General features: G+C 39.2%; 1 protein-coding gene across 7 annotated transcripts in view; it reads right to left on the bottom strand.

Moving 5' to 3' along the window:
* Positions 1 to 15608, bottom strand: part of pde3a (phosphodiesterase 3A, cGMP-inhibited) — a 506801-nt gene that overhangs the window by 218660 nt on the left and 272533 nt on the right. For 3 of the 7 annotated variants that reach the window (XM_059987641.1, XM_059987638.1, XM_059987639.1), the window contains exon 3: positions 639 to 704. The exons of the other annotated variants lie outside the window; for them this stretch is intronic. In XM_059987641.1, the coding sequence (XP_059843624.1) occupies positions 639 to 704 (66 nt within the window). The remainder of the gene's footprint in view (positions 1 to 638; positions 705 to 15608) is intronic. 7 annotated transcript variants of the gene reach the window in all.

The following is a 15608-nucleotide window of genomic DNA, read 5'->3' as shown; positions in this document are numbered from 1 at the left end:
AGATGGAGGAATTCAGAAGATGCAATAAATCCTCATTTACTTTAAGTCATTATAGTAGAATCTCATTTAAAATGAAGCTCGATCCCACTTTCTGATACTCTGACAAACTTAAGCAGAGACTTACAGATTGAAGACATTAGCAAGGTGGAGCAAAATAGGTAAATGAAGATATAGCAAAGTTAATCTTAGATTCCAGGAAGATGTATTTTGAAGAGGATAGGTCAAGTAACATAATATAAAAGAGATTTTGGAAGCAGTATATGGTAAACCAGTTCCAATAGATGGATCACATTGTCTATATTGTTGACATCAGACACCTGGAACCAGTTTTAGTCCAATCTCTGTTACAACAAGCGATTTTCAGAAGGATAGCGAAGGCATTTCAAAGAATGTTTTTAGAATTGACTAGAAAAGATGTAACATCCTAACAGGTTCATTTTAGTCGATACAAAATGGAGAAGGAGCATCAGAGGAGGCACTAAGCACCTTGAATCTCTACGTTAAATGGGCTGCCTATTTTCTCTATCAATGTGGTGACCACCATGGGCACGTCAGAACCGAAAGAGCTGGAATCATTATTGATCCTGAGGACATATCTAAGATGTAAAAAGGAATAGTGATTCATGAAAGTAACTCACCACCATCTTCTCAAAGGCATGAAGAGATGGGCAATGAAAGATGGCCTTGCCCGTTAAGTCCAGATCCTGAGAAATGAATAAGAATAATTCCAATGCATTTAATTACATGAATGTAAGTAACCAAGCTTCTGTGATTGAAGACAAACCAAAGTTGTCAGATCAATTATCCAGGCTTTTTTATAGTAGCTTTTAGACCACTCTTTGCTGATGTAAGGTTTTCTATAGAGTGATTATCATCCTGGGTTCTGCTGCATGCCAATAAGAATCTACTGGAACACTGCATAACATTATATGTCTATGAACTGCCAAGCATTTCCATGCGTATCAGTTTCTGTCTGGCCCCAGCTTCTTCACTGGGCCAGTGCTTTGACACTAAATGATTGCACAGCACTGTATCTGTCAACATGGTGCACTCTGGGAGGGATGTGGGACAGGTGGAAAAGAAGGACTGATGGAGTGGGGAACAAAGGATGATGCAGGTGTAGACACACCCAGCACTGGAACACTAGGCTATTTGATCACAAAAAATAGAGTTATTTATAATTACATAATGTTTCTCTGGTGTTTCCCACTCCCTCCCTTCTTCCCAACTGTAATGCCCTGCTCCCTTCCCACTCTCAGTCCCCAATAGAGACAGGGTGGAGATACGTCTCTACCAAAGGAGGTATAAGGCACTCTTTCTCTCCACCAGCCCACAGGCCATCCTTGGGAAATGTGTAGCAAATGCTTAGCCCCCCGATCAGGAAGCACATGAGTTTACAGAAGCGGTGGATGATCGTGTGAGCATCTGAGTACTATATTACAAGTTCTGATCATGCGACCACTGACGCCAGGCAGATGATCCCTGAAGAGTATCAATATAACTGGGGTCACCCACCTTGTAAAGACATGGCCCAGAAAAGGGCAGTGACAAACCATTTCTGAAGAAAGATTTGCCAAGTATTTTGTAGACCATGATTGCCCGCATCATAAAACATGTCACATAATGACAATAATGATCAAAATCAGGTTTATCATCACTCACATGTCATGAAATGTGTGCTTTTTTGCAGCAGCAGTGCAGTGCAATACATAAAATTACTACGGTACTTTGCAAAGATGTTAGGCACCCTAACTATATACTTATGCCTAAGACTTTTGCACAGTACTGTATGTAGCAATCAAACTTGGAACTGTTTTACCATCTTTGCCAGGGGATTATCTGGATAATACTCATATCGCAAAATTATTTTTTTTGCTATCCTAAAGAACATGATCATTTCCACCCAACTAGAAAGTCATTCCTTGACGCTAAACACACTATGCAGAATTCTGATTTTGTGATGAACACACCATGCAGATGCAAACCTTTCTTCCTTTGGACATTGAAGCATAGAAGTTTAGATCCGAGCACACAACCATTGCAGGCATTACCCTGGTGTTAAGTTGCCTGATTGTGTAAGGATGCCCTCTTGAGCCACATAGTTTATATAGGAAGATAAAAACCACATACCCATAATTTGAATATTCTTAATGAAGTGCTAATATGAGGAGGAATTTCTTTAGCCAGAGATGGTGAATCTGTGGAATTCATTCTTTTTGGTGGTTGTGGAGGCCATGTCATTTGGTATATTTAAATTGGAAGTTGATAGGTTCTTGATTATTAAGGGTATCAAATGTTACAGGGAGGTGGCAGGAGAATAAGGTTAACTGGGATAATAGACCAACCATGATGGGATGGTGCAGCAGGCTCAATGGGCTGAATGGCCTAATTCTGTTCCCATGTCAGATGGTCTATGGTCACTTGCATTTGGTTTTCCTTGCGGTTGTGTCAATTAGCTGAGAATAATACCAGAGGACATCCATTTAAGGTGAGTAGAGGAAGTTTTAGGGGAGATGTTATAAGAGGGTTTTAAACATGAAGACAAAGTGTCTGGAATGCATTGCTGGAGGTAGTGGTTGAGTTGATATATTAGGGACATTTAAGAGACTCTTAGGTAAACATATGGGTGAAAAAAAAATGGATGGATATGGGCTATGTAGAAGGGAAGGGTTAAAATGATCATGGATGAGTTTAAAAAAACAATACAACATCAGGGGCAGAAGGGACTGTATTTTGCTGTACTGTTCTATATTTCTTTAACACTAAGAAGTTCTTTTCCACTGGAACAGTAAGTAAAAGGACAAAGAAATTGGATATCTCTACCTGAGGGGTTGTATAGAATAGAGTCACATATGACCCACAGCCATTAATTTGGCTACCTCAACACAGAGTTTCATCTTCCCTACTTGGGTGGTAAAATGGTGGAACAAACTTCTGCTGTTTACAGAACCTAACCGATTTCCATTCCATGGAATATCAACCTCCACTCCTCTGGTTTAGGAATGTTGATCAGGAAAGCCCATGTTTTGATTCCAGTGATCCCATAGGGTTTGGTCAGGCAGAGTCCTGCTTCTCTACAATTTCATAGTTTTAACATTAATTTATATCACAATACTGAGCCAAGACCTGAAGGGAAGGTTAGCACGATGGAGTCGGTTACATCCAGTAATACGTCTCAAGCTTTCCCTTTCATATTGTATTGGGTGTAAAGCATTGACATTGGTTACTTGCCAGCAATCTTTAAAATTAAATCAACTGCAAATTATACTTGACAGAACCTTAAACCTAGACACCAAATAAAACATTCCATGCAAGGGGGGAGAAACAGACCCTCCCATTCTTGTGAAATTTAACTTGGCTCTTGACCGAGTCTGTTTATTTACTCATAGTTGGAATGTCCTTGTGAAATAAAGATGCTTAGACTTATTCATATAAGTTAGGTCTTCGCCATTCAAGAAATAAACAATTACAGAGAAGCAAGAGCTGCCCCTCCATCAGGCCTGTAGAATCAAATTTTCACAGGAGGGCCACTTCTTGCTTGTCCGTAATTGTCTAGTTATGCTGAAGTAAATACAGAAACCATTCAGGTGCTTATATTTACACATGCGCTGCTCTGTAACTGAAGCAGTGAGAGAGAAAAAAATCACAGAGGATTATTCATTTTTAAGTTCCACAGTGTTAGCTAAATGATCTGCTAACATTTGTAATCTATGGCCACACCAAACAGTGAAACATAAAACTGAACAGTGCAGAAAGGATTAAACTGTTAAGCTTCATAATTCCATCATTGCCGAATTGAAAATATAGAGTTAATATTGTTAGCTATATTCACATTGCTTTTGCCTTGCTCTCTCTGATCTGTTGGTGAAATGGGCAGCCTCCACTTTAACTGGATTCTATAGGATTCTGTAATTCTATAAGGTATTGTTAATCTACAGTTTTGCAATCTTACTGGGTTCTGTAAGTCTATAAGGAGGTGCAATTCAATAAAGTAATGCAATGACAGTTCAGAAGCAGAATCTTTACCTCTGGGTTTCCTTAATGATTTTTGATCTCTAAAGCTTTTTATATTTAACCTGGTGCCTCAAAAAAGTCAGTAAAATGATTTTTAGGCAGCAATTGCTTGTATCTGATGTCATACTCGATGTGGAAGGCTATGGTAAAGATGATATTGCATTGTATTATATTGGTTTATTATTGTCACATGTAGCAAGATACAGTGAAAAGCTTGTTTTGCATACTGTTTATTCAGGCCAAGTTGTTACATGGTGTATTGAGGTAGAACAAGGTAAAACAGTAACATTGCAAAATAAAATGTAAAAGCTATAGAGAAAGTGCAGTAGAGATAAACAATAAAGTGCAAGATCATAGTGAGGTAGATTGTGAGGTCAAGAATCTGAGCTCCAGGCTTCATGATGCAGTGAACAGTTCTGAGCGGATCCATCTATCACTAATGTCCATCCACCCCTCTGCCCTGAGTCTTTCACATAAGTTCTCTCTCAGGAAAGTGTGCTCTGCCTAGCATCTCACTTATACTACTCCAGAGCAAAATATCTTTCTGTTTTGAAAGTAGTATTCCCCAAGGACAGAAATTTCACAGTTTGGTCAGCACAATAATTCATCTGCACAAAATATTAATCATATTAAAACTAAGCATGGGCAATTCTTCTGAAGCTGCTATTGCTCAGAAGTAAACATAATTGAACGAAGCACACAAGAGGTCTGACAGAGTCCCAAAAGAATGGATTCAGAGAAGATGTTTCCTTTGCTGGAAGAATCTAGAAATTGCTAATCAGTTTTTAAAGATAAAGAGTCATCCATTTAAGTCAGTCTAATGTTTTGTTTCATGCGAAAAATATGCTCCAAAATGTTTTTCCCTTACACAGTTGCCAATGTGTGGAATGGTGTTTCTCAAACAGAATTAGAGTATTTGCAACTCTTTCCCTGGGAAAAGAAATGATATTCAATAGATTCTAAGCATGCAAAGCAACCCAGGGTGACTTAGAAGGAGGAGGGAATGGGAGTCTGAAGTTATAAGAGTATCAGCCTTAGTTCTACTGACTAGTACAACAGACTCGATGGACTGAATGGCTTACTCTTACCCTCAGTTTTTACGTTTGTGATTGTGTCAAATGTGAGTCTTGCCTTAATTTTGCAGAATGAGTTCACAAATGGTACAAAACCATGAAATGTGCTCATTATTACTCATAATCTACCCTTAGCAGGAATGTTACTTATTCTAATGTTTTGTTTTGTGCAAAAATTATGCTCCAATATGTTTTTCCTTACACAGTTGCCAATGTGTAGAATGGTTGTGAGATAAAGTTATGCTGATTAACTAGAAAGAATTAGATCTTTAGCTAGGAACAGACTATGATTTATTGGTATAGCTGAATAATGATTAAAATATAACATAAAGTTGCTTGTAATTTGGGTGTTGAATTACGTTATGGAGAGAATGTAACCTATTGAAGACATAGATACTCACCTGTGCTAGGATCTGACTACACCACCACCAAAACCACCAACTTTGAAGAAAGTAAGTGCCTTTTAACTTGCCTTTTGTTGTAAATGAAAAAGGAAAAAAGGTCTCAAAACCTCAGAACTGCAGCCACCTTAGTTCAAAGACCTTTCATCATCTTAACTCAAAGAAGCAGAATTCAAAGTTGGAACATGCAGGGATGCACATCTGAAGGAAGCCAATCAACATAAAGCATTTACTCTGTTTCTCTCTACATAGATGTTTTCTGATTTGATGACTATTTCCAGCATCGTGCTTTTAAATCAGGGATAAATCTCCTGCTCTCTTTCGAGATGATGTCTTTGAATCTTTCGTATGGCTCAACAAGATGGACTTTACTTGGTTTAATACGTTGTCTGAAAAATCGGGCAGCATCTCCTCTGAGTGTCACACAGAATCCATCATCCAACTTCAACACTCAGATCTCCATCCTGACGTAAACTACAACCTTCTGAGCCAGAAGGTTTGGTCTAATGTACTTATACACTACAACATATTGCATTCTTGACCCCATTGAGGCCTGTCAAATATTGTTTATTAGAGAATCTTAAGACTTTCTGGAAGAAAAGGAAGGCATTCAGCCTGCAAATCCGAGCTCTACAGCTGAAACTTTCTTCAAATAACTTTCAACATCACTTGCTGCTTTTACTTCCTTCAGTTTTAGGATGAGGCTGCCAGGGTTCAGATATTTGCTCCTGGAAATTCTGTCACCTGGTTGCAGTTGATTTTACTGTTCTGTGGCTGGTGGTTAATAATTTGCTGCCACATGTATCAAATTACAGTGAAGATCTTTGTTTTTCACTCTGATCATTTCATCACAGCGGTTCATCGAGGTAGCATGGGGAAATGCATTAACATAATGCAGAATAAAGTTTCACAGTCACAGGCAGCTTGCTGTGCAGGAAGACAATAAGGTGCAAGGCTATGATGAGGTAAATTGCAAGAACAAGAGTCATTCTTATCACACAAGAGGTCAATTCAATAATCTTATGATAGTTGGATAGGGCAGTTGGACTGTAAATGCATGTTGGACAGAGTAAAATGCGATGAACAATTTCTAGGTTGTTTTGTATTATGTGCAAATTATTTACAAATTTTACTCGGTGTTTTCAGGATTCAGCCATGTTAAGTGTTTGCACACACCATAGCATTCACTCCTTATATGACAATCCTTTTGGAGCATTATGGGGAGAAGTTTTGGCTCCCTTGTTCTAGTGGTACAGGTTTCCTCCGCTATCTGAAAGTACAGCATTCCTAAGCCGAAATGTTGTAAAGCGAGAAAGCAATTACCATTAATTTATATGGGAAAAATTTTTGAGCGTTCCCTGACCCAAAAAAAACCTACCAAATCATAACAAATAGCACATAAAACTTAAAATAACACTAACATATAGTAAAAGCAGGAATGATCTGATAAATACACAGTCTATATAAAGTAGAAATAATGTATGTACAGTGTAGTTTCACTTACCAGAATTGGGAAGATTTAGCCAAAACTGATTTGTAGTAAATAAATTGGCACGTACACGCATGCGCACACACCTGCCCGGGCAAGGCTTCACGGTTGTGGTAGTCGTTCTCGGGGTAAACACAAGTTTAAAGCGGGCGCCTTTTTTTGTAAAAGCGCAAACCTTCTTCGGATTTCTTTCGATTAGCGAAAACAGGTACTAATGTAGGTCTTTCGTAAAAGCCAAGCGGCATAAGGCAAACTTTCGTAAAGCGGGGGACATTTGTCACTTGTGTGATGAACATGTTTTCATAGCTCAGCATTAGACGTACCTAATGAGTTAAGTCATAGACTCTACCTCTATCCTTATGTAACCATTCAGTCTCCCATCCACCACAATAATGCACTATGCCCTACAGGAGTAAGAACTCCTGTCTATCCTGCCTCCATAACTCAGACACCACAGATCTGTTGAAATCTTTAGAGGAACTTACAGGCAGGATAGACAAAGAAAAGTCAATGGTTGCTGTTCACTTGGATTTTCAACGGCTTTTGACAAAGTGCCACACATGAGGCTGTTATACGAGATAAGTGGCAGATGGAATACTATGTAAGAAAGCATACGGTCATATACTTTGGTAGAAGGAATAAAGGCATGGACTATTTTCTAAATGGTCTGTGAATTCAGAATTCAGAGGTGTAAACGGATTTGGGAGTCCTTGTGCAGGATTCTCTAAAGGTTAACTTGCAGGTTGAGTAAGGTAGGCAAATGCAATATTCTTGTTAATTTTGAAAGGAATAGAATATAAAACCAAGGACGTAATGCTGAGGCTTTATAAAGCCTCATATCTATGAAAGGATGTGCTAGTATTGGAGGGGTCCAGAGGAGTTTTGTAAGAATGATCCTAAGAATGAAAAGGTTTGTCTCCTTTTGCACATTGGTTGTTTCTCAGTCTTCGTTTATGTATAGTTTTTATTGATTCTATTGTATTTCTTTATGATCCTGTAATGCCTGCAAGAAAATTAATCTCAAGGTAGAATATGGTGACATACAGAATATAAACTTTGATAATAAATTTACTTTGAGCGTTTGTTGGCTCTGGGTCAGTACTTATAGGGGTTTAGAAATTCATTGAACCTACTGAATATTGGAAGGCCTGGACAGAATGGATATGGAGAGGACGTTTCTAATAGCAGGACCGAGGACCTGAGGAAACAGCCTCAGAACACAGGGACATCCCATTAGAACAGGAATAAGGAGGAATTTCTTTAGCCAGAGGTAGTAAATCTGTGGAATTTATTACCACAGCTGACTATGGAAGCCATGTCATTGAGTATATACAAAACAAAGTTTAATTGGTTCTTGATTAGTAAGGGTTCAAAGGTTATGGGGAGAAGACTGGAGGATGTGGTTGGGAGGAAAATCAGCCAAGATGGAATGGCAGAGTGGACTCGATGTTGCGAATGATCTAATTCTGCTCCTGTGTTTTAAGGTGTTAGACGTAAACTCCAATCACAAAAGGCACTAATTCCCTGAGGCTCACTCAGCAGGTTTGTTCTCCAACTTGAGGTAATGCCTAATTATGTCCAATATTGGCCAAGTTTTCTGATAAATCTGGAAGTATTTGACAAACCTAACCACTGACTGGTCTGCACCCAAGCAGCATTTCATTGGCAACATGAAAGGAATACCAAACAGGAGTTTGGAAGAGGCTCAAGTAGGAAATTGCTAGCTCAGGTTGCCATTCATTTTCTGGTGAATATCCTCAGATCTCATATGGAACTAGATCATGCAGATTACATCTCATGTGTTATATCCCATCCAAAACAGCAATGCCTTCCAGTCTGACTTAACAAAAGTTACACAGCATAGGCTAAAAATGCAGTAATACATCAGCAAACATTAATGACATTGCTACTAGTAGGAATGAAATGGCAGCCCTGTGAAAAATCCTGAGAACATCAGATCCAATTTCCAATACTGTTACCTATGCCTGAAGCAAAAATGACAATGTAGTACAAAACTAAAACACCATAAGATACAGTATAATTAAATGTTTGCATGGAGTCATGTAAATAATGGTAAACACAGAGTAACTTACAGAATGGGAGCTATGAACCGGGCCCACTGAGACAAAAACATGCTCACTTGAAAGCCCACTCCCAAAATAGAGTGCCTCCTACTCATAGGAGGCCCTATCACCGCACAGTCAATAGGCCACATGCACATCTACCTCATTCTCATAATCAATCTGATACGGTACAGGTACATTTTCACATCAGTTCCAAACTGTGCGATCTTGTTCTATCTCAGCAAATTAAATGGGGCTAAAGGACGTTACTGATCTGCAATAGTTTGAACGAAAATTATATGTGAATGGGATGGAGTTTCTGTAATTGGATATGGATAGGTTAAGTAAGTGGGCAAACATTTGGCACATGGAACATAACATGCAGAAACTATACATAAACAAAGAGTGATAAACAACAGAAGACAAATTGTGCAAATAAAAAAGTAAATAATACTTAGAACATGAGTTATATAGTGTTTAAAAGTGAGCCTGTAAGTTTTGGAATCGGTTCAGAGTTGAGTTGAGTGAAGTTTTTCATGCTGGTTTAGGACCACAAGACCCTACCAAGGATAATTAAAACTGCTGAGATGATCACTGGCGTCTGTCTACCCCCTATCTGTGACACTTATCTGGAGTGTTGCAGATAAAGGTATCAAAGTATTGTGGGGGATCTCCACCACCCATCCTACAATCTCTTTGACCCATAATAATCAGGAAGGAGGTGCAGAAGCATCAATAATTAATATCAGAGTTAATATCCAGTTAATATCAGAGAATATATACAAAATATAAACTGAAATTCTTGTTCTTTGCAGACATCCACAAAAACAGAAGAGTGCCTTAAAGATTGAGTGGCAGTAAAAACTTAAGAACACTGCAACCCCCCCCCACCCCCACTAAGCCCTCCCACGGCACAGGCAGCAGCAAATCAATGACCCTCCCCCCCCCCACTTACTTCAGCAAAAAAAGCATCAGCACCCTCCACCCACTAAGCAAACAATAGCAAAACCTCCAAGAAAGACCATGATCTGCAGTACAACAAAAACTAATTGTTCACCTGACAGGTCAACACACCACAGGCTCTCTACTTCCTGAATAAAGGGACAGAGAGGTGTGACCCCTTCTTCCCTCAGGCTGTGAAACTAATGAACACACTGTCACTACTGAGGTCTTATTACTAGGTCAGTGTACCGTTTGCTATTTACCTTGCTGCATGCATTGTGAAGTACATTTTATTAATGTATTTATGGTAATATTTTGGCTTATGTACTATGTGTGTGTTTGTGGGTGCACTGTGGTCCGGAGGAATGTTGTTTCATTTTGTTGCATATGTACAGTCAGATGGTAATAAACTTGAACTTGAGTCTGATTGTTATAGGGCAACATTTATTAATGGACCTGGTAGTATGGCACCTAAGGCTCTGATGTCTCCTGCCCAATGGTATCGGTGAGACGAGAGCATGGCATTGATGATGAATGGTGCTTTCTTGTGAAAGCATTCCATGTAAATATTCTCAATGGTGAGGAGGGCTTTGCCTATGATGGATAGATTGTATCCACCAGTGAAAGTACTTTCTGAACATGGGATTATTGTAGTCCTGTCTGCTGGATGAAAGAGAACAGAAAATGCTTTGCTCTCAAACTGCAATGGAAAGGGACTAGACCAGGGTTTCTCATTCTGGGTTCTATCAGAGGTCACTAGGGGTTCCACGAGAGATCATGAATAAAGAAAATAAACATAGTTTGTTGAACTTTGCACAATGCATGGTGGTAGCGCTCGCAGTAGTGGGCAGTGACCGAGCAGCTCCGTTAGCAATCTCAGTCCAGTATGGCAGTGCGCAGTAGGACCATGTTGATTCTCAGTTTTTAATGTGAGATAGTGGAGACTGTTGATAACTCATGAGCACTGTATTGCACAGAGGGAAGGACAATTGGCTGACAGTAAGCCCTGTAGTGCACAGAAAGAAGGACAGTAGGTTGATAACTGGTGAGTGCTATATTGCACAGATGGGAGGGCGGTAGGCTGATAAGGAGAGTGGAGTGTGGTTTCTGAGCATTGAATAGACTCACCCATCTTGGACTGTGACGTCAGACTCTCTCGCTCTTGAATTACTTCCCCCAACTTTTCCTTACATGCCGCTGACCAATATATGGCAGTGAACAAACTCTACCTGCATAGTATAAAATTGGAAGGAAATTTTCATTCTAAAGACGGTCCAGTGTGGTGATTTTTGAAGAGGAGGTGTGAGATGGAAGAGGAGGATTCTAGGCTGAGGCCTAGGATAATTCTGATACCATGAGCTCTAGATATATTTTATGTAGGTGCTCCCTGAGACCTGAAAATTATTTCAAGGGTGTCTCCAGGGCAAAATGGTTGAGAAAGGGTGGACTGAATGATGAGGAGATGTCCGTTCTTTGTAGCAGTCTACCTTAGCAAGTATCACCCAGACTTTCTTGCTCCAAGTTTGGCATATCAAAATTTTAATTTGTTGTTAAAAATACCAAAATATAAACCAACAAAAATCCCATTTTTAAAATATTTAAAGTTTTAATGTATTTATTAATGCTTGTTAATGGTTTTCAAACGTATAAGGTCATATTTACATTTATTTGTGATTGTATTGGGTACATAGGAAAGGGTCTTACTGGAATTCAGTTTTTTTGCTATCCATTGGCAGATTGTATTCCTATCCCTCAAAGATGAAGAGGACCAAGTGTACCAATATTAACCCAATGTTAACACCTGTTCTCAACTTCTGACACCCAAATGATCAGCAATAAACTGCAAATTTTACATCACCATGCAGTTCACCCTTGTCACTAGAATGCAAAGCCAATCTATAAGAGCATAATCATGCAACACTCACTATCATTTATTCAGCAGACACTGCTGTAACGATTGCTGCAAGGAATTGATTTGGAATTCAGGAAGGGAAATTGAGGGAACACACACCAGCCTCATGAAGGGTTCAGCGGTGGAAAGGGGGAACAGCTTCAAGATCTTGGGTGTCAAAATTGCTGAAGGTCTATCCTGGACCCAACATAGTAATGCAATTATGATGGCACACTAGCAGCTATATGTTGTTAGGAGTTGGAGGAGATTTGGTATCTCACCAAAGACTCTAGCAAATTTCTACTGATGTACTGAGGATTGCATTCTAATTGGTTATATCACTGTCTGCTATGTAGAGGCCACTACATAGGATGAGGAAAAGCTGCAGTAAACTCTCCTGCATTCTCCTTGTAACGTTTGACAACTTTACTAATCAAGAACCTATCAACCCCCATTTTAAATATGCCCTTGGGCATTAACCTCCCCAGTATCAAGGACATTTTCAAAAGGCAATAACTGAAAAAGGCACCATTCATGATTAAGGAGTCCCATCACCCAGGATGTGCTCTCTTCTTAGTACTACCATTGGAGAGGAGGTAACCACACTTGAAGACACACACTTTATGTTTTAGGAACAGCTTCTTCCCCTCTACCATCTTACTTCTGAATGGACCATGAACCAGCCTATGAACACTACTTCACTAATTTTGCTCTTTTCTTGCAATTCTTGCTTAATTTAATTATACACACACACATACACAAGTTTGGGCACCCTGCATGGTCAGTAACACCCCCTTTGGCAAGTATCAGAGCTTGTAAGCACTTTCTGCAGCCAGCCAAGAGTCTTTCAATTCTTGTTTAGGGGCTTCTAGTTCTGTGAGATTCTTGGGTCATCTTGCATGTGCTGCTCTTTTGAGGTCTATCCACACATTTTCGATGATGGTTAGGTCGGGGGACTGTGAGGGCCATGGCAAAATCTTCAGCTTGCACCCCTTGAGGTAGTCCGTTGTGGATTTTGAGGTGTGTTTAACATTATTATCCTGTTGTAGAAGCCATCCTCTTTTCATCTTCAGCTTTTTTTAAAAAATATAGATGGTGTTACGTTTGCTTCCAGAATTTGCTGGTATTTAATTGAATTCATTCTTCCCTTTACCAGTGAAATGTTCCCCATGCCACTGGCTGCAACACAAGCCCAAAGTATAATTGATCCACCCCCGTGCTTAACAGTTGGAGAGGTGTTCTTTTCATGAAATTCTGCACCCTTTTTTCTCCAAACATACCTTTGCTCATTACGGCCAAAAAGTTCTATTTTAACTTGATCAGTCCACAGGACTTGTTCCAAAATGCATCATGCTTGTTTCGATGTTCTTTTGCAAACTTCTGACGCTGAATTTTGTGATGAAGATGCAGGAAAGGTTTTCTTCTGATGACTCTTCCAAAAAGGTCATATTTGTGTAGGTGTCACAGTAGAACAGTACACCACCACTCCAGAGTCTGCTAAATCTTCCTGAAGGTCTTTTGCGGTCAAACGGGGGTCTTGATTTGCCTTTCTAGCAATCCTATGAGCAGTTCTCTCAGGAAGTGTTCTTGGTCTTCTAGACCACAACTTGATCTCCACTGTTCCTGTTAACTGTCATTTCTTAATTACGTTATGAACTGAGGAAGCGGCTACCTGAAAATGCTTTGCTATCTTCTTATAGCCTTCTTCTGCTTTGTGGGCATCATTTATTTTAATTTTCAAAGTGCTAGGCAGCTGCTGATTGGTGGGAGAAGGTTTGAGGAGTCAGGGTATTTATAAAGCTTTTAAATTTGCATCACCTGGCCTTTCCTAATGATGATTGTGAACAAGCCATAGCCCTGACAAGCTAATTAAGGTCTGAGACCTTGGTAAAAGTTATCTGAGAGCTCTTGGGGTGCCTAAACTTTTGCATGGTGCTCCTTTCCTTTTTTTTTCCCACTCTAAAATTGTATAAAACAAAAATAATACACGAATCTTGCTTAAAATGTTGAAAAAATGTTTCATCTTTAACTTTATGACTTTTGGAGATCAGTTCGTCTTCTACTCAATTAATTATCCACAGTAACAAAAATTTTGACCAGGAGTGCCCAAACTTTTGCTGCCACTGTGTATGTGTGTATACACACACACACACACACACACACACACACACACACACACACACACACATATACACACATACATATGCACATATCTTTGTAATTTATAGAACTATTTTATGTTATGCTGCCCTAAACTACAAATACCATAACATGTCAGTGATATTAAACCTGATTCTGATTCTGTAGCATACAATAGGCCAGACCAAAAATGAATACTCTGGGATTTCTCGAATAGCAATATAATAGGAAACTTGTGTATCTCACGGGTCCATCGTCTGTCAAAGGCTTGCATGCTACTGTTTCTTAGTTAATGCAAACAACAGAATGTAATCAGAATTGTGCTGTTATCAGTAGTTCACTTGAATGGAACAGAAGCTACAACATTATTAAAATCAGCTCGCTTTGCAATCAAATTCAGGGGTTTAAAAGCCTCCAATGAAAATCTAATCACAATAAAACTATTCTTTTTCTGCCTTTGCTTCAAATGCTTTAATTTCTGACCTTGTTCAGGTCCTAATGTTCTGGCCAATCCTCCTTCAAAATGGATGAATAGCCAATTAGATAACAAGATCATGAGAGCAGAATGAGGGCATTGTTCCTCTCAACCCTCTTCCCCTTCCTTCTCCCTGTAACTTTCGATGTCTTATCTAAACAAGAACCTATCAACCTCTGCTTTAAATATACCAAATGACTTGGCCTCCACAGCCATCTATGGAAATGAATTCCATCGATTCACCACTTTTGGCTAAATAAATTCATCTACATCTCTGTTCCAAAGGGGCACCCCCTGTACTTTGAAGCTGTTCCTACTGGGTTCTAGACTCACCCACGATAGGAAACTTCCTCCCCATGTCCACTCTATCTAGGTATTTCAATATTTGATAGGTTTCAATATGATCCCCCTTTCATTCTTCTAAGGTCCAGTGAGTACAGGCCCAGAGACATCAAGCACTCCTCATACTTTAACCCTTTCATTCCCAGGATCATTATCATGAATGTGATTCAATTCATTTAGTATTTGTTTGTGCAGCATGCCTAGCTGAGAATGGCCAATCACTGATTCACTATCTGGCATATTTAAAAATGCAGGTGTACCCTACTTTACAAAAGTTCACTTTATGCCACTTCGTATTTACGAAAACTTACATGAAGTAAAGTTGCCATGGTCTGTGCAATATTTCCTTTTTTCCTCATGTTTATTTAGCTCTTCCGTTAATGTAAGATCTACATTCTCACTACTGGGGCTAAATACCTTCAATAGTAACTTCAATGTGAATGAAACATCACTTGCATTTGCAGGAAGTTTTAATGAACAATATTGATATGCATTGTGTTCATTCATTATTCACACTATCTACTACCTTCTCCCCCAGGTTTCCTGCCTAATGCAGCTATACTACTCCAGTTGACAGCTCCACATGGAAATCTGATTTCATTTGCTTGGTATTGAAACCAGAAAACTCTCCCTCAATATCAATTTATCAAGTGTCATTGATTTGGAATGAAGATCTCCACAGCAGAGGAATTACCAAAATTGCTGTGAGTTTCACATTGAAAGGATTAAAAACTTGAATAAATATGAAGATGTCTTCCAAGTGGCTGAGAAATAATCTG

Source organism: Hypanus sabinus, chromosome 13 (assembly GCF_030144855.1).
Source record: "Hypanus sabinus isolate sHypSab1 chromosome 13, sHypSab1.hap1, whole genome shotgun sequence".
In the NCBI taxonomy this organism is placed as follows: domain Eukaryota; kingdom Metazoa; phylum Chordata; class Chondrichthyes; order Myliobatiformes; family Dasyatidae; genus Hypanus; species Hypanus sabinus.
This window is presented reverse-complemented; position numbering and strand designations above follow the sequence as displayed.